Consider the following 25,760-nt stretch of genomic DNA (forward strand, 5'->3'; position numbering starts at 1 on the left):
TGAAAGTTCTTTTAGCCTGTATTTTTCACAAAGTTACTCCATTACCCTTCACGTTAAGTCCTGGGCATGCCTCTGTGATGTGGCAGTGATGTGGTTAAAGGGTGGGGCTTCCCTCCCCCATTCCCTCCCCCTCCCACTGCATCTATCAAAATAAGTAGCCTGCCTGTTGAATTCATAAACTTGCTACCAGGCTATTCGTAGCCTCCACAAATGCACAATTATTGCTTTTGCTAGGCAGAGTATCTAGTCTTCCTTTTTCATTCAAAAAACCTCCAGAATTGTGAAGGTGTTGCTGTCCCAGTCCTAGTATCTAGCGTGCAGTTCTCATTCATAGGAACGCAGCAGCAGCAGGGGGAAGGGACCTGGACAGGAACAGGAAACAAGCCCCTCCCATTTGTTGAGCAGCACCTCTGGACTTTAAGTAAAGTATATTTTTAGGTGCTGTATGCTCTGCTTTTCTTGCTTTGTGTGCCACTGATGGACCAACCCCATTTCAAGCAAATCTGGATATAAAGAGGAAGTGCTTCTGATTCCACAATATCCATTATGAATATTCTCACGATTAACCTTTTTTCATTTTTTGTTTGGGTATAATAAATATTTCTTTCACTTTCCAAAAGGCAGCATTCTGGAAAGTGAGGTTTAAACTTTAGTGCTTTTGGGAGCAACCAGACATGAGCGGAAACTCTGGCTTCTGGAATGGGGCGAGTCAGCGGAGAGTGCATAAAGGGTTGCTGCCAACCTGTTCCAATCCAGAAACGAGCATTTTCTCTCATTTCAGGCCTTATATAAAAAAGATTAAATCTTCGCTGCGCAAGTGGTGAGTCACGTTTTTGCAACAGAATCAGTGGGAAAGGCCACTCGTGGGAGGAGCCCATTGGATGCTGGTCATAAACATCAAACAATAAAGCAATATTAAGACAGCAGAAAAAAACAAACCAACAGATTCAAAACATTTAAAACGCGCTTAAAAGCTCAAAAGAATAAAAAAGACTTCACCTAGCACCAAAAAGATAGCAGTATTAGGGAGGGAGTTCCACAAACAGCAACAGACAAAAATGCCTTCTATCTTCAATGCAGCTGGGCCTCTTGCTATTCTAAAACACCCTCCTAATGACTCTTGTTCACACTGAAGCACGGTAAAAGCTTCCAAAGAGTAGGGGTGTGCTCCGCTCCGTTACGGATCCACGGATCCAGAGCGGAGCGGGAACCAATCCAGACCTCCAAAGCCCAGTTCTGGAGCGGATCAGGGGAGGACCGGAGTGGTCCGAAGCGATTTGGACTGATCTGAAGCTTTGGAGCCAGGTAAGGGGGGAGGGGGGCTTACCTGGGTCTGTTGCGGTCCAGGCGGTGGCTTCAACTGACACCGAGGCCTATGGCCAGAAACAGGCCGTGCCTATTTCCGGCCTTAGGCCTCAGCGTCAGTTGAAGCTGCCGCCCGGACCGCGACGAAGTCATATAAGTGGGGGAGGGGGGCTTACCTGGCTCTGCTGCCGCCGCAGTCCATGCAGTGATGACGGCGGAGTCATGTAAGTGGGGAAGGGGGGCTTGGTGGAGGGGGGCTTACCTGGCTGCTCTGCCGCCGCCGCAGTCCGTGTGGCGACGGTGGCAGAGCCAGGTAATGGGGATGGGGTCCGTACCTGGCTCCGTAGTACACCGGTGGCGGATAGTGGAGCCAGGTAAGGGGGGAGGGCGCTTATTTGGTCCCCATTTTGTCCCCCTTTCCCCACTTACCTGCCTCCACCGTCCACTGCAGAGGCAAGTAAATGGGGAAGGGGAGGGCAAAATGGGCGCCGAATTTTGATCCGGACCTCTGGATCTCTCTCCGGATCCAGTTCTGGATCGGGATCTGAAGCGGTTCGGAAGGGGGCTGTGCACAGCCCTACTAAAGAGCACAGAAAATATGAAAGAATTATAATGCATATAATGAATGTAAAACTACCACATGTTGAATAATCCAAAGAAAGCCATATATTCTTGTAAATTTGTGAGGAAGTTCCTATAAGCATGCATGGCGTGGAGGAATTGATTCTTCCTTATTATGCATTGTTTAACCTTCTAGCAACTTAGTCCTATATATGAGCTTTATCACACCAGCGTTATACTGTGCAATCACTGCAAATTGCATGCAAAGGACTTATAAAGTTTTCCACTTTATAATCTGCTTTGATTGTGAAGTACTTCTGTGCATCCTGCCTTAATTATGCAATAAAGCCAAAAGATACGCCGTATTTAGCCCCTACTTTTTGAGCGTATCTTCCGAGCTGCCACTGGGGCGCAGGAGCAGGATTTTAAAGAAATGCTTACATCTGCGTAAGCTTTAAAGATAAAGACACCAAAATTAGCACAGTAATAGATATTAGATAGAGCTTTAAGCATACCAAATTTGAATTGAATTGGGTCATCCATTGATTTTTTTGATTTTTTACATTTCCCCCCGAGGTAGTGATTGTCCCAGATTATCCAGTGAAAAAATGGGAGATATTTGCTGGTCCTTCTCAGGCAGCAAAATGTACTGGGCCCACACTGGCTATGTAGGTGTGTCTCCTCCTTGGCTGTCTCTTTCTTGAATGTGTGTGTGTGTGTGTGTGTGTGTGTGTGTGTGTGTGTGTGTTTGAGAGAGCGAGTGGGAGCATTTCAATGTGTGTTTGTTTCTGTGCCTGTGTACTGTAAGAGGGGAAGTTTGTGCTTGTTTCCATGGAAGAGAGATTATTCTTTTGCTTCCCAGAAAATATGAAAGATGATTTCCTCTAAAACATGTAGTGAAAAATGTTTTTGCATTATTATTGCACATTTCTGACTGTGTGTGTATACACAAATGTTGTGTTTGAGTTCAATACTGGGGGCACAGAAGGCTAGCCCAGGGCACATCATGGCCTAAATTCTATCCTGACTCTGAGGATATCATAATGACCAACAACGACATCATAATTTTGTGTGGTTTGTGAATTCTCTATCCCCCTTTCCCCACTGTGCACTTATGATCACTTGATTCTCTGTGGAATGGGTGTTGTTGCTGGAAGAGGAAAATGTAGGTCAAAAGGAAAGATCTTGTGTAACTGTGTGATTTCCCCATCCTGTCCTTTGTGCATACACATGTGCCTCATTTTTCTCTTTCTGTGAAATTGATTGCTGGCTTTTACAGACTCAAAAGACTGCTATACCTCTGTTGACTCCCTTGGCTCAGCCTCTGCTGACCCTGCTCTCTACTCCACTGACCTTCACTGCACTGTGCTTTTCCAGAAAAGTGGACCTTAGCTAAAGGTTAAGGGCATTTTTTCTTAAAAGAAAGTTGTTGATGCCACAAAACTCCATCCACATATGCCTGAACTAAGGCCATACAAAAGTGGTTCTTTCTTCTTCTTTTGTATATGTCACTTTAATTTACTGCGTGTCATAGGAGGAGTAAATCTATTTTGATGAAAATGATTGAATCGTGTGTGTCTGTGTAGATGGGCCCCTCCATTGTAAGGCAACAGAGGAGTGAAGGCAACTGGGGCGTCTTTGATCCTGCCTTGTACTTGCCATTTTGGGGAACACAGGGGTGGGGGAGCAAGGCTAAGCAGCTCAGTCCTCTTTGCTCCTCCCCCATTGCCTTCCAACAAACGCCTTCCAAAAATGTCAAAAAACAATAAATAAAAATAAAAATGGTTTATCAGTATTTGTTGGTTTCTGATGATAGTCAATGGACAGGCATGAAGCTTCAGAACTCTAAAGCCAGTTTCCTGGTTGAAATAGACAGGCTCCACAATGGAATTACCAAACTGAGGCCTAACCAAATCCTGTCATTGATGCATGCTGTTACTATAGTGTATAGAGCCACACGTTGGGAATGCTGTAGCTCTGGATTTTATTTTTATTTTGCATCAAACGGGCTTGGACTAGATGGATTTCAAGCCACCCTCGAGCTCTGTGATTTCCACTTGACAGTTAAATGAGGTTGAAAGATTGTGAAGACCCAATGAATGAAGTCAAATACAAACCTTGGCCTCCCTGATCCAAGTTTAATAGTCTTATCAAATGTATTATCCTGGCTGTGTTATTGCTTTGTCAGTGGCATGCACTGAACCCTAAAACCTCTGGTATTTCATTTGTCTCCAAAGTCCACTGAGGTCACAAGAGTGTGTTCGGATGTTTGCAGGTTGGCAGGTTAAAAGAGACTGAACGTAAAGGTTACTCTGTATAGTGTTCTTGCCTTGGGTCCAGTTAATGTGCAATTTCTATTGCATAAGTGTACTAACAAAAAAGACTCACCTTAGCTCCACCTGTAGTCCTATTTGTTTCGAAGGGTTTACCTAGGGTGACCATATTTTGGAAACCAAAAAGGAGGACAACATGGTCGCCCCAAAGGGGGCGTGTCCAGTACCAAGGGGGCGTGCCCACCCAAACATAGCCTTGGTCACATGTCTGATTTTACAGCACACATTTAAGACAAATCTGTTCTACATAACATCTTAATGTTAAAATCACTGAAATAAAGAACAAGTGAGAGATTCAATGTATCTGAAATTAACTTCACTCACTCCTACTTTTGTAGGTTTTGCTGTACTTTGAAGCTTTTGCTATGCTTTGTGTGTTACATTACAGTCTTTATCTTAAAAAATGACGGAGTTATAAGCATTTTTGTTAATTCCCATTAGAGCTGCTCTTCGGAAAAAAATCCGGATTTCCCCTCCCGGATTTGCCATCAAAAATCTGGGCAAATCCGGTCATATGGTCACCCTAAGTTTACCTCCATTTGCCCCATTGTCCTTGGTATCAGTACAGAAGAGCTGGACCTATACTTACCTGAATGTGCTTGGCAGAATGAAATCTAATAGCACTAGAGGCAATGTCTTGAGAAAAATAAGCTACTTCATCTAGTTTCCAGCTTTATTCCAGAGAATTTGAAAATTCAGAGACTTAAAAAATTAAGGAGATGAAAGAAGGCCAAGAGGAACCTCGTGAAAACCAGCTGAATTAATTTGGTAATATTTTAGGCAGATTTCAAGGAAAGAGCTGAAGGGAAATGCTACTATTCGTATGTAATTCCCCATGTGTCTAACATAGGAGTGTAGAATTGTTTGGGGCCTGGGGGTAGATTTCACCTTAGACCCACCCTTCAGGCTGAGCTGACTCAGTCCTCTTCGCTTCTCAGCCCCATCTGCATGGGAGATTTACTCTGGTGCTACTGTGCCTCACACAATGTCATGGCACATGACATCCCCCCTCTTCAGCAGATGTGGGTTTTCATGCCATAAAACCCACATTTTTGCACAGTGGTTTTGTGGCTGATTTTCCTATTGTGCGGGCTTCATTGTAGTTTGGGAGTCTGTGTGACCTCAATTAGCGATACTGACTTTGGTCCCAACTGGTGTGGATGTGTGTGCAATGCTGATAGGAGGAAGGGGGTAGTTGCATCACAGCTGGAGGAGCGGGCCTGCACATGATGGTGCTTCGCTTTTCCCCACATGTGCCTTAAAGTCAGAACGTTGCTTTGAGATGATTTTTTTCCCAATTCTGCCTTGAAACATGCCTACTCAGAATTAATTCCCAAGGTACTAACTTAGCACAGCATGGAGCGGAGAGAGGGGCGAGGAAGCCTCCTAAACGTGTCAACTCAGAAGTCCCTCCCATTGACTTCCACTTCCACTGCACTTCGCTTTTCAAGAGAAGCAGATGTTCGCTTGCGTTTAATGACTTTTTCCTTAAAGGAAACTTGTTGATGCCGTGTGTCTTCACCCACCTATGCCTGCACTCATGCCGTTTCTCGTGCAGTTTGCCATGCAAAAGCAGTACCTTTTCTTTTCTTTCATGTGCTGCTTTAATGGTCTGCTTGTGCCACAGGAAGAGCAAAACCATTTTGATGAAAATGTGGTTTTACACTCCATCGTGTTGGAAAGCGTCTCTGTGTAGATGGGCCTCTCCTTTGTAAGGCAACAGAAGAGTGAAGAGGACCGAGGTGGCTTCCATTCCTGCTTTGTGTCCCATATGGGGAACACAGGAGTGGGGGAGCAGAGTGAAGCAGTTCAGTCCTCGTCACTCCTTCAGAGCGAAGGAGACTTGACTGGCTTCCTTCCTCCATTGCTGAGGCACCAAATGGAAGTGTGCTCTTCTATCTATTTATTTATTGCATTTATATCCCGCCTTCTTTTCCTCCTTAAGGAACCCAAGGCGGCGTACATAATCCTTCTCTTCTCCATTTTATCCTCACAACAACAACCCCATGAGGTAGGCTGGGCTGAGAGTCTGTGACTGGCCCAGAGTCACCTAGTGGGTTTCCATGGCCGAGTGGGGACTAGAACCCAGATCTCCTGACTCTCAGTCCAACACCCTAACCACTACACCACACTTGCTCCTCCACCCGTACCTCAGACAGGACCCAGCTTGGATGTGCACAGGTGGGGAAAAGCCCTGCTTCCTGGCTGTGGGGAGCTCACATTCACCAAAGGCTCCCTGGCTGAGATGCCTGGTGAAGTCCATCTACGCTGCACCTTGGTTGGGGTGGTTGTGCCTGCTCCACGCCTTTCCCCATTAGGGAGGGGAAACCCCCACTGCTATCTCCAGTTGGGAGTGGGGCTTACAGAGGGAGCCCAGGCCTCTGCTGAGATCCCCCATCTTCATTTGTGTGTGAGATTGTCAGGCCTTGGACGTGAGTGACCTCCACCGGAGAAATGGCAGGGGCAGGGGAGAGAACCATGCACCCCATCTCGAGCTTCTTAGGGGAAGGGTGGGACATTCAATTGTCATTGTTATCATAATCTCTGAACCTGACATAACACAAAGAAGGGATACCCTGGATACCACCATTTGAAAGCTTTCATGTCACACAACTGAATAAAAATAAGAAGAGGCTCTTATATCTGATGGTTCAAGGAGGACAGCCTTCTTAAGTGGAAATGCTTCATCTAAGTGAAACCTTCTTTTTTCATCATTATTTTAAAACAGTTGGCCCTCTGCCATCTCCATGAAGCTCCAGGGAGCTCCATCCATGTTTCCCCACAGACCAGGAAAAAGCACCATTCTGGTGCTGTTGGCTAAACTGGGGCAACAAGCCCTGGGGCAGGAGGGGTGGCTTTTGCCTCCCCACTCAAGAGATCCTGATGCACAGCTAAAGAAATGGCAATCTCAGAGGGTGGCAGATGCTTTACCCTTGCTTGACTCATCTTTAGTGTCTTCAGAAGGTGCTTATGAACTTGTGTGATCTCCAGGAGGCACAGAATCAAATTACATTGCAGTGCTGAATCATCTCTGCTGAAGGTATTTTGTTAATAAACAATGTAAACTCTGTTAGCAGTTAACTATTTAATGGCCTTGGATACACAGATAGCCTGTATATCCAAGGTAGATAAATTTCTAGGTTCACTGGAAGACATTTATTAAACATTTACTAGTTACTTAAGATCCAGTGATTTTATAGGCTGTACGATATTATAGTCTACAATATCTTCTTTCCTACATTATATACAAAACATGTAATGAGTATCCTTAAAACCAGTTGAAGGGCCCTCGATACCATGATGGCATGGCTGAATTCCTGCTGTCAAGTAGCTTTTGGGCTTACCTGTTGGTTCTGTTTAGGGCATTTTGTCGAGAGTAAGAAGCTGTTGGTGGTGCCACAGGATGGAAGTCACTGGCTTAGCATGCGAGTGGTCATAGAGGAGCTCATGCAAAGGGGACACGAGGTTGTGGTGGTGATGCCAGAAACCACATTCCTCATGAAGAAATCTGAGCCCTTTAATGTAAGAACATATTCGGTGCCTTACACCCAGGAATGCTTGGACAACCTTTTCCATCAAGCGAGTAGCGGTTTTTTTAAGAATTTAACGTATCTGGAGAGTATTGTTGGAATATTTACACAAATTTCTAAAGCTACTGCCCTGCATGCTTCTGCTTGTAGGCATTTTTTATATGACACAGAACTAATCCAATTTCTCCAGGAGAGCAACTTTGATGCCATATTTTCAGACCCTGTGTTTCCTTGTGCTCCAATCCTTGCTGAATATCTCTCCTTGCCCACGGTGTACTTCTTGCGTGGACTCCCGTGCTCTCTAGACTTCCAAGCGGCTCAGTGTCCAAGCCCTGATTCTTATATCCCGCAGGGCTTTACAGCTTATTCTGATCGGATGACATTTACTGAGCGTGTGAAGAATGTCTTAGCCAAAACCTTAAATTTTTTATTTTGTCACTTATTTTTGGCAAATTATGAACAACTTGCATCTGAGTTTCTGCAGAGGAAGATTACGGTCCTGGAGCTTTTTAGTAAAGCATCCATTTGGCTGTTGAGATATGATTTTGTATTCAACTTCCCCAGGCCCGTGATGCCCAACATGTTCTTCATTGGAGGCATTAATTGTGCGCGGACGAGCCCATTATCCAAGGTTTGTAACATTGTTATATATTTTCCAATTTATAGGCCTGTCTGTCGCTTCCATTATCATATTCCTGTGTGAATTATATCACTACATGGGCATTAGGTTTGCTCCAGTGGCTGTGTTATGAGGCAGTATTACATATTTTTATGCACACTAACAGCATGACTGTTGTTAGAATTAAGAATGTTAAGCCCTTTATCTTATCAGGTTTGTTATCAGGCTTCAAAGTGACCCTAGCTTTGATATGCAGCTGTGAAAGACCGGGGATGGGCGCTATCTTCACAGCACCAAGTTGGCACCACATTCCCCCAAAACCCAGTGCTTTCGCTCCTGCAAGATTGCACCAGATAATCCCCACACCAAGGAGGAAGCGTGGGGTTTATGGCTGTGATCTGCCCCTCCCCCATCCTTCCCTGAAAGTAGGGCGAGGAGGAGGCAACAACAGCAGCAATTGGGGGGGATATTTGAGGAGGAGGAGGAGGCAGTGGCAGCAGTTCGGAGGGGGGAGAACATAATTTGTTTTAGGAGGAGGAGGCAGTGGCAGCTTGCGGAAAGAAAATGAAATTTCCTCCCCACAGTAACGCAGCGTGGGATGCTCTGGCATCCATTCTACTTGCTGGCCTGCCCCCTCCCTCTGCCCAGGCAAACAGCGACCAATTATGGTTTGCCATCCACCGGGAATGCCCCCAAAGCAGATCCAGAGCAGCCCCTGAGCGAGGACAGACTGGTGGAAGAGCCGGGCTGCTCTCACTCTGGCTGGAAAAGTTGGGGAAATTCCCTGCCTTTTTAGCCATGCATTTTCAGCTCTTTGTCCCAGGGTGGCTTTGAATCTGCGGCTGCATCATCTTACTGATGCCATGCAGATTTGAAGCCAGCCTGTGGCAAAGAAGACATCTGAATAGCCCCCAAGGAAGACATTTTCCAGCTAGCTGGCTAAGATCATAGGAAAAGCCATGGTGGATCAGACCAATGGTCCATCTAGTCCAGCATCCTGTTCACACAGTGGCCACAAGCAGGACGTGGTGCAACAGCAGTGTCTTCTAGCTGGCATGGTTTTCAGCGTATGTTAACATCTGCAGAGCTGATGCATCTATGAAGCAGTGACACTTACTGTCGTGAAAAGAGAGTAACTATGGTGTACTGGACAGGGTGTCTGTCTCTGTGCTTAACTTTTAATGAGATACATTTGGGGCTAGTGGTGGTTACTCGGTGTTTGATGAAATACACTCTAGCCATGCTTAGAGGCATTCTCTGTATTGATACTTCACAGGTCTGGGGGGACTAAACCTTGGTTCAAATCAAGCTCTTTTTGTGTTTTGCCATGAGGGACCCATGTTGATACACATTCTTTCCCAGACCTCCTTTATACTGTCATGGGTTGGGCAAGATGACCATAGGGTGACCATATGGAAAGGAGGACAGGGCTCCTGTATCTTTAACAGTTGTATAGAAAAGGGAATTTCAGCAGGGGTTATTTGAATGCATGTAGCTCCTTGTAAAGTTTTGTCTTCATCATAACAGTCAAAGCTGCAGGAGTCCTGCCCTCTTGACATAAGATACAAAAGAAAGGAGGGCACCTGCAGCTTTTACTATTGCGATGAAGAGGGAATTTCACCAGATGCTGTATGCATACAAATGGCATCTGCTGAAAATCCCTTTTCTCTACAATTGTTAAAGATACAGGAGCCCTGTCTTCCTTTTCATATGGTCACCCTAGACATGGGAAGCACTTTTGATCAATGTTAAGCAGTCCTTCTGGCCCATTAACCTCCTCCTGCCCAACTGCACTTAATGTGCTAAATGATTGTTTATTCTTATCATTTTTATTAAACAGTATTAAAATAAATTGAATACAGTGTCCATATAACAATATGGACAGTATCTAACTCTGCCCCACTGATGCTTTTTGGCAAGTGGTGGGTCCCAAGGGACTCACCACTTACGCAATTTTTGTGAACCAGCCAGAGAGTTTCAGCAATTGGGTGGTATAAAAATGTAATAAATAAATAAATAAAATTGAAATTTAAGGCTTTCTAGAGGAAGCCTTGAAATGAGCAGAAACACTCTTTATTATGGATCAGGTCAGGTTGGTGGAGCTCCCACATTCAAGCTCTGCTAACCTGCCCCACTCCAGAAACAAGTGTTGCCCCGCAAGTACTAAATCTTTAAGCCATATGTGGTAAGGAATTGGCAGGGCGCAAAGGAATCGTCAGGTGCATAAGGGACCCACTGAATACTGCCCATTGTTTTTGCGAAGAACCAGTAAAGCGAATCTGTCCTCTTTGTTTCCAGCCGTATTGCTGAATTTGTGGCAGACCAAGTTAACCGTCAAGCTTGGTTTACACAGCTAACCTTTGATCATGTTTTAAAACTTAGTTGTGCCTTTGTAAATGTGCAGAGGAAAACAAATATTTACAAGAGAAGAAAGTGCTGAAGGTTCACAGAAGGCCTTGGTTTCGTGTGTTGTTTACAATGGTTTTTTTACACTCGTTGAGCGCAATGGGGAAGAAAACTTCCAAGTGTCAGGACATTTGCCAACTCCCTGTACGGCTTTTACTTACTTTCTTTTTCTGGAGCTTTTTGGATGCAGGGAAGGTATTGGTAATACCTGTGGATGGCAGTCACTGGCTCAGTATCCATCCAGTTATGGAACACCTTCAGGAGAGAGGACATCAAGTAGTAGTTGTCGCCCCAGATGTAAACTTGTGGATGAAGCCATCTGGACATTACACAATGAAGACATTTGTTGTACCTTACACAACGGAATACTTGAAAACGGAATACCGAAAGCTTGGCCACAAAATTTTTGCACACCAACCTTTCCTGGCAAAAATGACTGAGATGTTTGCAAAAATAAGAAATATTACAATGCTTTTCTTCAATAACTGCAAGCAGCTTTTGCACGACAGAGAACTCCTTACTTACCTGGAAGAAAACAGTTTTGATGTTGTATTTATGGATCCCGTGAGTCCATGTGGACAGATCTTGGCTGAGTATTTATCCCTTCCTTCAGTTTACTACTTACGTGGAATTCCATGTGGCTTAGACTTTGAGGCAACTCAGTGTCCAAACCCACTTTCACTCGTCCCCAAATTCTTCACAGGCTATACAGATCACATGACATTTAATCAGAGAGTGAAGAATGTTTTAGCCAGCTCTCTGGAATTCATGATTTGTTATCTTCTTTATTCACCCTATGAAGTCCTGAGCAAGGAATTCTTGCACCGAGATATGTCAGTAGCAGAGCTTTATAGTCAAGCATCCATTTGGCTTCTGCGCTATGACTTTGTGTTTGAATATCCCAGGCCTATCATGCCCAACATGGTCTTCATTGGAGGTATAAACTGTGCAACGGAGAGTCCACTAACTCAGGTTGAGTCTTTTTCCAGTTACCTATACTTTTCAAAGCTCCATCTTAAAAGTGGAAAGTTACAAGGGATTAAAATTTAGATATTCTAGCAGACTGGAGGAGGCATGACAAACCGCCATTAACCCTTAATTAATTATAATTATTAATTAATTACAGAACTAGGGGATACAATGTGATTACTGAGCAGCAAATTAAAAACAACAACAATTAAAATAAATCCCAAGTACACTCTTGACTTCTGAGCTCCATGTAGAAATAGTAATGGGTAAATAAAGGAATGAAAGAAATAATAGAAATGAAAAATAATATCCTGTCTTTATTCTCTAGGTTGTGAGCCTCTTTGGAGTAGCAAGCTGGTGTGTGTGTGTGTGTGTGTGTGTGTGTGTATTTCTACAGAACTGGAATATTGCTGGCTATTCAAAAATAAATCCACACTAATAATTAAGTAAGAGGCTCCTGGCACCTGTCTTCATGCTTGTATAATACCTTGACGCCTAATACCCTAGCAGGGTATGGATAGCTCCCTTAATGTTATCTGCTGTTACGAATCCTGAAATAACAGGGCACTTCAAGATGAAGTGAGAGGCTGAGAGGACCTTTAGTTTGACCCAGGACAGCCGTTCTTTTCTATTATGGGCTGAAGCGGATTGGTTCTTCTGACAGCACAACTGAATTTGAATTTATTGTGGGTTTGTATAAAAAGCATAGTTAAATGATTCTAATGTTCTAACATAAGTGGTATCAGGAAGTTAAAGTTAATATTATTGAGCTGTAGAATATACCCATGATGTAAAATGCTTGCAGTGTAATAATTAAAATGTCATATATGCAATTCTTGTTAGCTGCAAAAAACAATTCAACTCATTTTTTTACAAAGTTGTTGTTGCTCTAGAAAATACATAATCCTTTCTAATAAGTCAAAATGGAGTAATCTACAGTGACTATTGCACTAGATTGAAACATGATCTAATTCCTAAGGATAGTATGGTCACATACTAGTATGTTGTAATTTATGTTCTAAATCAATATTATAGTTTTGTATTCCTGATTTAATTGATGCATCCCCCCACCAAGAAAACAGAGCAAAAGCATGCCCCTTGCGGCTGAAATATTTTACCACCAAATGTTATTTTCTTTCTAGCTGCCTCTGAAGATTGGAGATGCTGCTTAAACCTAAAATGTACCCAGGTTATGTGATATATATGAAACAAAGAAGTTTGATGGAGCTTTATTTTTATTTTTTTTGTAGGAATTTGAAACCGTAGTTAATAAATCTGGTGAACATGGCATTGTGGTGTTTTCTTTGGGTTCAATGGTCTCTGAAATTCCAATGAAAAAAGCCATGGAAATTGCAGAAGGATTGGGAACAATACCTCAGACGGTAAGAAGAAAAGAATCATAACATTTATTCAGAATATTTGTTTAGAATATTAAATATTACGGTTCATTATGCATATGTCACACTCTGCTGTTAAACTAATTTTGTAGCAAAAGGGTCTTCTGTAATTTCAATCATATCTTAAATTCTTCCTAGGAATATCTCTCAGTCAAGGGTAGACACACATCCCCCATAGAATCATAGAATAGCAGAGTTGGAAGAGGCCTACAAGGCCATCGAGTCCAGCCCCCTGCTCAATGCAGGAACCCACCCTAGAGCATCCCTGACAGATGGTTGTCCAGCTGCCTCTTGAAGGCCTCTAGTGTGGGAGAGCCCACAACCTCCCTAGGTAACAATCAAGCCTGCAATTTGATACAGAATGATATTCACATCAAGAACTTTGGAAATAATATCACAGTGATTTAGGGCTTCTCTACATCAGCAATTTATATCTGCAATTAAACCCTGCCTTAGGACCCATTCTTACGTTAGCTCAGTAATTTCCCACCCCCACCCCCCAATTTACTCTAAGAGTGTAACTCTCCCACCTCTCAGATCATGTTGAAGGAGTCCATGACAAATTGACTTCCCGTATCTGCACCATCCTTTCTAGGAGGCCTGGCAACACTCCTACAAGAGGTAGCTGTGTTTTGCGTTGGCAGCACCTCCCAAATCGCACTGTTATCAGAGTAGAGCGAGGGAAGCCAAATTGCTGCAGTAGTATAAGAATAAACGCTTAAGGCTACAAGAGCTCTGTTGACTTGGCCTCAGAAGGCCACATATGACCATATTCAGACTTAGAATATTATGGATGAAGCCCTGATTATATATTTCTATATTTTATTTTATTAAGCACTGCTACTCTAATAGGATCAATTTCTTGCATGGTTTCATTTGTCTTAAAATGTTTGGAATTACCAATAGTCTATTTTTTTTCTTAGTACCGACCCTGCTTCTGGGGATTAGAATAAGAGACTGATTTTCACTTAGCATGGTATTAAAGGGATTTGGCATGGAGAAATTATTAATGCTCATACTAAGAATTATATGAATATATGTTGCACAGTAATACCTGATGTTTGGCAATTAAAGTGTTTACCAGCATCAGAACAATCCAGGATATGAAACTACAGTTTGAAGATGGTTTACAATCCTGGCTTTTCCAAAGCTGGTAAACCATAGTTTTCCGATTTGTGGGAAACTATGTTTGATTTGGAATTGGATTTAAAAAAAACAGAGGGAGGAGAGAGAGAAATAAAGATGTTGCTCTTCATTCTCTTCAGTCCTCCTGGTATGAGCCTGTTGGGAAACAAATATAGGTATCGTTATGGGATGCATTCTACAGCAATATGAGCACTTGGACTAGCAAAAGACATATATTTCTTCATATGTATTCTGTGTTTCCTAATTCATGAAGGTGCTGTGGAGGTATACCGGAGAAGCTCCACCCAACCTTGCCAAGAACACAAAGCTTGTTAAGTGGCTTCCACAAAATGATCTACTTGGTATGTCTGGGCCAGAAATTAAGGTGTTGGCTTTAATCAATATTTGATGCTACTCTCACACCATGAGTATCGTAAGGGAGCAGATCTATGGCAACCAAGGCTTTGACCTTGGAGCCCAGAAACTGCCGTGCCCTGCCCCTCCACCTCTAAGCCAGCATGGTTCTCTCTCCACACTTCCAAATGGAGTGTCGAGCCAGGGGAAAGGGGCATCCTGGGGGCGGGGAGGTGAGGTGACAAGGGATGCTGCATTACACAGCTTTCTATGCACACAACAATCTCCCTCCCTCCTGCTCAGAAGCGCCGTGGCTAGATGGGCGAAATTGACCATCTAGCAAAGATGCAGGTGGCCAAAGCATGGATGCGAGGATTGTCTCTGTGCTCCGGCCACCTTGCATTCGATACTTGGCAACGTCCAACTTTGGAGGCTGCCAACTATCTCCGTAGGGTTACACCCTTAGAAAAATGAAATCATGAATGGAACATTATGCCAGCATCCTGCAGCAGCCCATGGGTTATTGGAATGTTGTTTTCTCCTTCAACAAGTCATGCCAGCTGGCTTCAGATGTCAGGACAGGCTGTATTTGGGTAGTGACTATGGAAATCGTGCTCAGTACACACCATGATTTAATTAAGTGAAACAGATCACTGTCTAAAGACCTGATGACACATATGGAAGCCACTACAATCTTTCCCTCCTGTGATCCTGTCTCAGCATGCACAAGAGATGAAGTTGACCATGACTGAAACATTGCCTTCCTGACCTTCAGAGTTGCTGGCTGCGATCTGACATGAAAACAGAATGTAGCAAAGGCGAAAGTGGTGGGAGACCCTTACCTCTGTACCTGGTTTCCCAGGTGGTCTTTTGGGCTACCACTACAGGACATCTGGAGTAGGAGGCCCAGACTAGCTTTTGCCACAGGCCTAGATGTACTATGAGGTGGCAGCCAACTCATCTCATAGTTACCTAACATCCTGCTGGGAGACTTTTTCCTAGTCTGTGAATGACATGTCAGAAGAGGTCGGCTTTATCCTATTGCTTTTTAATTTGGAGTTTAATTGGCTGCATCTATAACAATGCAACTTTAATCATACATGCTGGTTTAGATTCATAGTAACTGGCAGTAACATAAATGTGTTTGTTTTTCTCCCCTCCTGTCCTCCTTCAACAGCTCATCCAAAAGCCAAAGCCTTTATCACTCATGCAGGTTCCCATGGGATCTATGAGGGGATCTGCAATGCGGTGCCAATGGTAATGTTGCCACTTTTTGGAGACCAAATGGACAACGCAAAACGGGTGGAATCTCGAGGGGCAGGAGTGACTCTGAATGTACTTGAATTGACTTCGAAGGACCTGTCTGATGCACTGAAGGCTGTCATTTATGACAAAAAGTGAGTAAGGGAAGACATTTTATTTATGCAGGTATTTGACTTCATGGACCAGCCCACGCCAGAGCTTTCTGTCGGCAACGGCCGACAGAAAGCTCTGGCGTGGGCTGGTCCATGAAGTCACGAAGAGTCGGAAGCGACTGAATGAATAAACAACAAATTTGGTGCCTCCAAGTACGTTTAAAATTAAAAGTACAACCTAGTAAGATAACAATGTAAATTTGCCTCTTTCTTTCTTTCTTTCTTTCTTTCTTTCTTTCTTTCTTTCTTTCTTTCTTTCTTTCTTTCTTTCTTTCTATAGTTTTTGTTGCTATCTCCAGAAACCTTAAGGGCACATTCAGAAGACACCTTAAACCATGGCTTTAATAAAGCAAAAAGCCTTATTCACTGTGGTTAAGGCCATGGTTTAAGGTGTCTTCTGAATGGGGCCTAAGAGTCTTCTCTAAACAGCCCTTTGTTTTTATGATGTTAAAACATCGTAAAAACAGTGGATCCTCTCCACCAGGGGTGGGCAACTTGCGGCCCTCCTGATTGCCCTCCCTTCATCTCTTACCGTTGGCTATGCTGGTAGGGATGGTGGAATTCGTAGGCCAAAACATTTGGAGGGTCACAAGTTGTTCACTCCTGCTCTACATTGATGGCTTTAAAGCTAGGTTCCTATGGGGTTCCTCAGAAATCTGTCATGGCATTATCAATGAGAAGTTCAGTAATGGTGTACAATGATCCCTAAAAGACAGCTTGGCCAATCATATCCTTCCCCCCCCCCCGCAATGAGCAGCTGTAAGAGAGTTTGAGTTGTGTTTTGGAGGCCATTCTTAGCACACACACAAAGAGATAATGAGGGAAACAAGCTTGTCCACTGCTCCATGCGAACCAAATGCACCCCCCCCCCCAAATCCTCTACAATGCACAGAACTTTTATGTCAGTCAGCACTTTGAAACTGTACTCTTGTTGACTAGCTACCAACATCTGCTGACAGCAGCAGCCTGCACAGAAGCCAACAGCATGTTTCTCTCATGGACCTGGCTGCAATGCTCCCTGCATCCGTTACCACACCCTGATGGTTACTAATAAGAGGAATCTTCCTCCTCATCAGTTGCCCCACAGCAGCTATGAATGGTTCCTGCATGCTACATACTGTATGTCTTCTATACGATCACCAGCTGTCAGATAGCTTTTATTTATTTATTTATTTATTGCATTTATATACCGCCCCATAGCTGAAGCTCTCTGGGCGGTTTACAAAAACGGTTTACAAAGGCGTTATCGTTTTTGCATACAGAAAGTACTTTTGTGTAGGAAAGTAGGTGAAAGCATCGTCATGTGTACTGACTGCAGTGCAAACACGCAAGGATCAGGCAGCAATGGCTGGCCGCTTTCTCCAGCAGGTGTAGCTGCGCACTCAGTAGAAAAGACACGTGTGCGATTATTATCCTTGGCGATCTCAGCATGTCTTTCACAGGTGCCTTCCGTACAGGAAAATTGTCCCATCTCAAATACCCCACGTGTGATGATTATTTTTGCATAATCAGTACTATCATAGAGTTAGGATGCAACTATTTCCATCTTTTTTAACTTTAAGCTGTACTTTATGGTTTCAATTTTTGTGAATCGGCCAGAGAGCTTCAGCTATTGGGTGGGTATTGAAATGAAAATAAATATTAAGAGCATATGAACCCTTCTTCTATTGCATCTATTCACTCTACATAAGCCCTGCACAGATTGTCACAACAAGTGTGTGCACAGCTGAACACATGGCTATAGGGGAGAGGGCTTAAACCCAATAACTACGCTCACTCAACATACCATAACCATGGATTGGAGGCCCCTTCTACTTGGGGGAGGTACATATGTACACTCCTCCATGTCTAGGCTCTGAACAGGCCATCTGGGCCTTTCATTTTTCATAAGTACAGATCATGTATACAGATCCTCTACATGTGCAACTTCATTCTATTTGAGAGTGAACATTTTCTACATATATAAGCACTTCGGATATTAGGGGAATTTCTTCAGTGCTGTAGCTGGAGAAGAATATTGGCTCCACTTGCATTTCAAAGGTTTTGGTATGTTTTCTTTCTCTGCATCTATAGTTCCTAGAGAGGTTCTAAATAAAACTTTATTCCTTACAAATGCTTTCAGGTATAAAGAGAACATCCAGCATCTCTCAGACCTTCACTTGGACAGACCCATCCACCCTATTGATCTTGCAGTGCATTGGGTAGAGTTTGTGATGAAGCACAAGGGGGCTCCCCATTTGCGGCCAGCAGCCCATGACCTTAACTGGATCCAGTACCACTCGATTGACGTCATTGCCTTCCTCATGGCTGTAGCACTGATTGCTCTATTCGTCTCATTGAAATGTTGTATGTTTTGCTGTAGGAAGTGTTTCTGCAAAAGTGGAAGATTGAATAAGAAAAGCAAATCAAAATCCCAGTAAAATGAGATGGGTTGTGACAGAGGAAGGGGAGTATAATGAAATGGGCTTTGTTCAAGGAGATCATAAAACATCACAGCATACCTAGGGCCAATTTGCAGGCATTCTTTTAAAATACAACAACATACCCAGTGACTTGCATGAGTCACTGCCATGCCTACATGCAAGTAAAATAGCTTGACCAATGAAATATAGACATAAGCAACCTTATCTTCAGGGGACCTATGAACTTCCAGATAGACTCCAGAGCTGTGTAGTTCATCAATCTAAAGGAATAATTTGTGTACACAGCTGGTGGGTCAGGACCCACAAATGGGTAACACCACAACCTAGGATCTGTCATACTGTGGCACGTATCGCAATTTGGGTGGGTGTGTTCTTCTAAGAAAAGGAGAATAAAAAGGCCAAGGAAGAACACAAACAGAATTACAAGGTAGCAAATGAATATAGAGGACTATTGTGCCTTTAACAGCTGCATGGGAGAGGGGATTTTTGACAGCTATAGCTTATGTAGAGATGAAAAATGCTGCAGCTGTGAGAATTTCCTCTTTGACAGGAACTCTGCCCTCCTTTCCGTCTAGTCATTCTGGAAGGAGAAGGACACAGGTGGGCATATCTAATACAGAATTAAAAATGGATTCTCTATGACTAAAAGTGGGGCTAAAAGTGGGTCCTAGGCATGAGAAGGTTGGAAATTACTGGTGTATACTATTCAGTTGCACAAGTTAGTTGAGTCTCTAGGAATGCGTGTTACTGCTGACCAAAATCAGTATTATGAAAATTGGCTCCAAGTATGAGCTCCATCACATCTGTGATTTATCGCACATTCGCCATGCCTGGTGTGCAGTTTTGCAGCTAGGTACTCACATGACATCGTCTCTGCCCTGCACTCATTTCACCTCTTCCCCTCCATGTTTCGTTTCTTTTTGGAATGGGGAAAGTCTGTTTGTCCCCCTCCATGCGAAATAAATGCGCTCCTCCCTCCCGTGTATTGCTATCATTGCGTTCTATCCAACCATCCTGTTCTCTGTTGAGAGTGTGTGTGTCTAAGGGCGGTCTCACTAACAAAAGAGGAGCACAGTGCAGTTCCCTGCTCAACTGTGAAGGGGAGGGAAAGAGGTCCCGTTTAACTCCATGTTATTACTCCTGAGTAGGCATGACCAGGGGTACATTTTCACCTTAAAAGAAATGTAGAAAATGCACCCTCCTTGCCTGTAGCTCCCTCATTTTCAAAGATAAAGAGGTGAAACTTAGGACCTTGAAAGCTCTCAAGTAGAGCTTTCAGCATGCCAAGTTTGAATCAGATTGGTTCATTCCTTGATTTTCTAGGATTTTAAAAAATATTTTCCCCTTTAAAGGAAAATCGTTCCTTCACAAATGCAAAGAGGTGGACTTTTGCACTGGTGGACTTTTGCACTGGCAGACTATCAGGAAAATGGTATAAAGGGGGAAATTTTTAAAAACATTTAAAAAATCAAGGGATAAACTGAACTGATTCAAACTTGGCATGGCTAAAGCCCTCCATAAGCGCTATAACTGTGCTAAGTTCAATCTCTTTATCTTTAAAACTTACACAGATGTAAGCATATTTGTTAATTTCCATTTTTAAAAAATCCTTAAAATCAAGGCAAGAATGGATCTGATTCAAACTTGGGGTGGCTAAAGCCCTCCTTAAGAGCTATCACCATGCCAAGTTTGATCTCTTTATCTTTACAAATTATGCAGATGTAAGAATTTTTGTTACCTTGAAACAAAGGAGGGGACCTACCACCTTTACAAAAGAAATTAGTTAAAATGATTGTTCATCTGCCCACCCTTTGAAACAAGCAAAACAGGCCTTCTCTCCTCCTCCCCTGTAAACCTTTCCCAAGCCAAGGGGCAGCAACAGCCTCGGCCCAGGCACTCCCTCCTGCTTCTTCCAAACGGCCTCCCTTCCTTGGAGTTAAATATGATCTTAGGGGAAAGTATAGTGTCTTGTTTTACCATAATTGGACAGTTTCAGGCTGCTGTACTATTGTATTTGGCAGAAATAAAGAATTTTTTTAAAAAAATAAAAAATAAATTAACTGCAAGGGAAAGGAGAATGTAGGGGGCGGGGAGGGAGATTTTGCCGGCATAGTAGCAGTAAGGTGAAAAGACGCATGAGCTGAAAGAGTGCAACAACACAGAGATGTGAAAGTGCCTGGCACTTGACTCGCTAAGGAAACGGAGGGCGAAACCACGGAAGAAAACTGGATAAAAAAAGTAGGTGTGATGGAGCTCTCGAAGTGCTTTCAAAATATAATTGACTTCAAAGATGGGTCTCCTCTTTGCTGCCATTTCAATGTGTTTGTCATTTAGTGCTTTTCATTTCAATGTATTCATTTAGGAAATTCTGATATGATTGTTAAGGATAATTTGTGCACAAAAAGACATTCATGGCACTAGAACAGCCTTCCATTTCTTCTTTTCCTCAGAAAGGTCATTTTTGTGGCAGCCTTTATTTTATCTCCTCTAACATAAGGAGTCCTGTGATCTGTCACAGTACTCCAATTTCTAGAGGCCTAAGTGGGAGTCTTTTCAGAAACAAGGTTACAGGAATGTTGATGGAGCAATAAGTAGAGGAAGGAGCCTAGCCCTGCTGATTTGCTGCAGCCAGCGGAGGCGGTAGGGGATGTTTTCGGTCCCCCGCCCTGCCCTGCCCCTGCTCCTGGTAGATCTTTCTTTATTTTCCCTCCTACTCAAAGCAACATGAGGGGAAATTACTACGCTGGCCCTATCAAGTAGATCAAAGGTCACCTCAACACGCTCTATCTGTTGAGGTGAACATTGATCTACTTGATAGGGCCAGCGTAGTAATTTTCCCTCACGTTGGGCACCTCAACACGCTCTATCTGTTGAAGTGAGAACGCCTGCTGGCAGAAAATATGCACGGACACAGCTTTCTGCAGAAGGACCGGGGTTGGGGGAATGCGCCACTCCCTCTGAACTCCTTTCTACTGGCGAAGGGGCAACTTCCACCGTATCCTAAATGCCCTTCTCTCTCCTGCAGCAAGGGTTAGGTTTCCTCTTTTAGGGTGTGAGTATGTATATATAGTCTGGGTAGAAACATTCCCAACCCCAGTCCCGTATGGTGTGGGTGTTACTCTGCACGCACTGCAGATGGTGGCTCGCACAAAGCCATCTAATGAGTCCATGGCAGTGGTGAGATGCGTAGAACACTTTGCTAGCCACAACACTTCACCAGTAGAGCAGACTTGCGAATCTCAGTGCCAAAGAAACCATAATCAGGCCAGCAGCAACTGTTGACAAAAACCAGGCTGGCTGCAAGCAGCCCCACTCCCCAAACATTCTCACTACTCAGATAAATCTGTCTCCTACTTGACTTGCCCTCAAAGTGAGGTTATTTTTTTTAAAAAAAATGTGAAAACGTTCTCTAGTTAGCACCATGTGATTATTGTGTAAATCTAAATGGAACAGTAAATTACCTCTGCTGATCTTTGTAACTGATATTCTGCAAATAAATCTACAGTAACATTGAATGGCTCTTATTTCCTTAAGTTGGGGACAGATCACATATGCCACCACGTGGAATTTGGAGGTTGGAAATGTATGTCTTTATATGCCTGAATGCTGCGGCCGCTCAGTGTGTGAATCTGATAACCAATCAAGGCCATCCCAGTCATTTTTGCAAGCACTATGGAAGCAGAGATTGCCAAACAAAGGCATCCTATAATTGTTATGTAATCTGTTCATTGTTTTTAGCTTTTATTGTTAACTGCTAGGAGGACACTGTTAACTGAACAGTATACAAATGATGTAAGTAAATAATGTGTGTCTGGGAAAGCCAACCAACATTTCCTTTAGCAATATTTAAAGGAACATACGCTGCTGTATTTACTGCATTCTAATCAGTAAATTGTGCATGAATGTTGCATAAAGATTGGGATTTAGTCTACCAAGATTAGATATGTATATGTACAGTGATTTTCCCCACATGGTGGGAATCCAATGGAATAAGGTTGATCAAGGCAGTTCAACACAAATTGGTCTCAATGATCATTGCTCCAAAATGGTCAAACTCCAAAATCACTGGGTCCAACAAGTATTTGCCCATCATGCACTGGATCCCTTTTAGAAATTGTAGTTTCACTTACTTTTCAGATACTTAAATGTTATTTTTTTCCCCCAAATATTCCATGGAGGTCTGGCATGAACCTGTAGCTGTAAAAAAATTTCATTAATGTCCGAGGAGGAGGAGGAGGAGGAGGAGGAGGAGGAGGAGGAGGAGGAGAAGAAGAAGAAGAAGAAGAAGAAGAAGAAGAAGAAGAAGAAGAAGAAACACTCACCCTCTTCTTCATCATCTCCTTTGGTGCCTAATTATCTTCCATGGGCACAGTTCAAAGTACTGGTTTTGACCTATGAAGTGCTGAATGCCCTGTGTTTTACTTATCATCGAGAACACTGCTTTCATTACATCAGTAATGTAAAGCCCATGTTGCCATGGGCACTAGTAATCTGAGGGCGAAACATACTGTTCCACGACTCCCACTTTCTCAGTCTTCCAGAAGCTGTATGGATATTACTTTCTTTCAAAGCAAACAAGGACTTGGGCCCTCACTTCCTCACATCTGTTGCCACGGAAAACCATCCACTGCTTCCCCTTAGGCCTCAAGCCCACCCTCCTTCCCTCTTCCCCCACATTTTAAAACTCTGCTTTTCCTAGGGCCGCTTCCTTTCCTTCACCACCGCTGCCGCCTCAGAGCATTCACTGCCACCTCTACCACGATCCCTGCTGCTCCGAGAGTGGGCTTGACTCCAAAGCCCAAGGCCTTCCTCGCCCCCATCCCCGCCTTTGCATTTGGCTCCCTGTGGCATGCAGAGCTATGGGGGAACTGTAGTTCCCCAACTGCCTCAGGCACCTAGCTAGAACATGGAAACATAGTAGTGCTGCTGTGGTGAATGTTTTGCTTTTTTTTTTTTTTACCATTCTCTGAGAGGGAGGGGCAAAAAGAATGTTCTTCGAGTTTTTTGAGCAAATGGTGGAGAATTTTGGAGAAATTGTCTTTGGCAGGGTGATTGAATCCTTACTTGGCCCCCATCTTTATGGAGATGCTTTGGCGTTGCCAGGCGACTTTCACCCACACTTGCCTTCCTTCCCGGCATCTGCATGGGAAGGAAGGCAAGTGCGAATTAACATTTATTACTCGAGAAAAGATTGTATATGATCCAGAATTATTTTTATTATCAATATACAAAGGATCCAATGTAAATTTCAAATGTAAAGATTTATTAATATTCTTACTAACTGCCGCTTGCCAGTCAATTACACAGCAGTGGAAAAAACTGGACAATTTGAACTTATCGGCATGGTACCGAAATATATGGTCAGTGGCAATATCAGAAAAAATAACTCACGATTTGCTTCTAATCCAAGGAAAAACAGAATCGCTATCCCTTTATCTCCAGTATTTGAGGCAGTAAGCCTGTGTGTACCAGTTGCTGGGGAACATGGGTGGGAGGGTGCTGTTGCACCATGTCCTGCTTGTTCATCCCTGGCCGATGGCTGGTTGGCCACTGCGTGAACAGAGTGCTGGACTAGATCTTTAAGATTAGCATATGTTTAAGATTAGCATTAACTACATGTCACTTCCAACACTTAAAATAATTAACAGACTATATTTTATTTAAATGTTCTGGTGTGAGGTACCATCTTAACATTAACTTATACTGAGATTTCCAAACTGAGAGTGAATAAGAGCTCTTATCAATCGATCCCCAATTTTTTAGCCACATTCCCTCTGAAATAGGTCTTCCTACATCTCTCTCCCACCTTTTCCTCAAGATAAGTTCCTTAATTTTCAAATCCAGTAATATTTTATAATTCACTGATAATGGCCTTCTCCTACCTTCCACTGTCTTCTCCCAATTTGTTAGTTCTCTAAGAGTCAACCTTGGGCCTGGTAAATTAATAAAAAGAAATCCCTCATTTGAAAATACTGGAAACAAGGTGGAGTCCATCTTGATGTTTTAATGGAAATTTCCTGCCTAGTCAATCTTCGTTGCACAATAAGATCGTCTAATCTTGAGATTCCTTTAGCGTCCCAGTTCGGAAGATCCTCTAACTGAGCATTATTATGCAAATTTGGGTGCTTTATGATTGAAGTCCATGGTGAAACCCCAGGACTCAAAATATTTTTTATATTTATCCCAGATCCTCAACAGCTGCTGTTGAACAAGAGTTTGTAAAATAGATGTACCTCTTTTTCTTTTAGGACACCACAATGTAGAGTCCAAAGGGATATCCACAAATTGTTGTTCTAAATCATATAGCACCTATTTTCCCCTGGGAACAGCCATAAATGCAGCCATACAAGTTGAGCCGCATCATAATAAAGCCCCAAATTTGGGACAGCCAGTCCTACCCTTTGCTTTGGACACTACATTGTATTAGAATCTATTCTAGGACGCTTGTCTTGCCAAATAAAGTTATCTAAAATTTTCTGCAAACTTTCCAGTTCCCTAGAATCAATGCATAGGGGCAATATGACAAACAAGTACAGAATTCTTGGAACTTTTGACATTCTAATTGCATTTATTCTTGCAAGCCAATTTCTCTTAGCAACTCTCTTTGCATCAGTGACCAATTTCACCCCAAGATATTTTACTGGATGGTCCATGACCCTCAAGCCATAATTTTGCTCAATATATTGTTGTTCATTGACATCCAAATTAATAGCCAAGATTTCTGTCTTCTGTTTATTAACTGCATAGCCAGAGATTTTACCAAAACACTCAATTGTCCCAAAGATAGGGGGAAGACTTGCTCAATGATCCGCTATAGAGAGCATAACATCATCGGCGTATAGCGTGATTTTAATCTGAGACACCAATATTTCAATTCCTCTGATTCTGGGATTTTCTTTAATAGCACAGGCCAGTGGTTCTATGGCCAAGCAAAAAGTAATGGGGACAGGAGACAACCCTGTCTAGTGCATCTTTTAAGTTTCATGTCCTTTGTGAGTTGTCTATTTACTATACTTTTTGCAGATTAGAATACATCACCCATGTATAGTTGATAAACCTAGGAGCAATATTAAAAGCTTTCAACACCTCAAACAAATACAGCCACTCCACTCTATCGAAAGCTCTAGTGGCATCCAAAAAAAGCAATATAGTCAGAATCTTGCTGATTTGGGCCTTATCTATGATATTAATAGCTTTCCTGATATTAAGAGCAATCTGCTTACCCTTAATAAAACCAGACTGATCAGTATGACAATGGAATCAGTTACCTAGGGAGGTTGTGGGCTCTCCCATACTAGAGGCCTTCAAGAGGCAGCTGGACAA

At 43.0% G+C, this 25,760-nt stretch overlaps 1 protein-coding gene across 7 annotated transcripts in view; it reads left to right on the forward strand.

Moving 5' to 3' along the window:
• The window catches only part of LOC134392056 (UDP-glucuronosyltransferase 1-6-like), a 41,772-nt gene extending 19,820 nt beyond the window's left edge, over nucleotides 1–21,952 (forward strand). For 3 of the 7 annotated variants that reach the window (XM_063116045.1, XM_063116043.1, XM_063116044.1), the window contains exons 2-5: nucleotides 12,974–13,105; nucleotides 14,520–14,607; nucleotides 15,777–15,996; nucleotides 18,137–21,952. In XM_063116045.1, coding sequence (XP_062972115.1) covers nucleotides 12,974–13,105; nucleotides 14,520–14,607; nucleotides 15,777–15,996; nucleotides 18,137–18,434 — 738 coding nt within the window. In that variant the 3' untranslated portion in view covers nucleotides 18,435–21,952. Of the gene's footprint in view, nucleotides 1–7,408; nucleotides 8,361–10,835; nucleotides 11,727–12,973; nucleotides 13,106–14,519; nucleotides 14,608–15,776; nucleotides 16,001–18,136 lie in introns of those variants that run through there. The other 4 variants (XM_063116047.1, XM_063116042.1, XM_063116041.1 and 1 more) reach the window with 4 other exon arrangements.
• Nucleotides 21,953–25,760: the final 3,808 nt, after the last annotated feature.

Source organism: Elgaria multicarinata, chromosome 2 (genome assembly GCF_023053635.1).
Source record: "Elgaria multicarinata webbii isolate HBS135686 ecotype San Diego chromosome 2, rElgMul1.1.pri, whole genome shotgun sequence".
NCBI classification, from domain to species: Eukaryota; Metazoa; Chordata; class Lepidosauria; order Squamata; family Anguidae; genus Elgaria; species Elgaria multicarinata.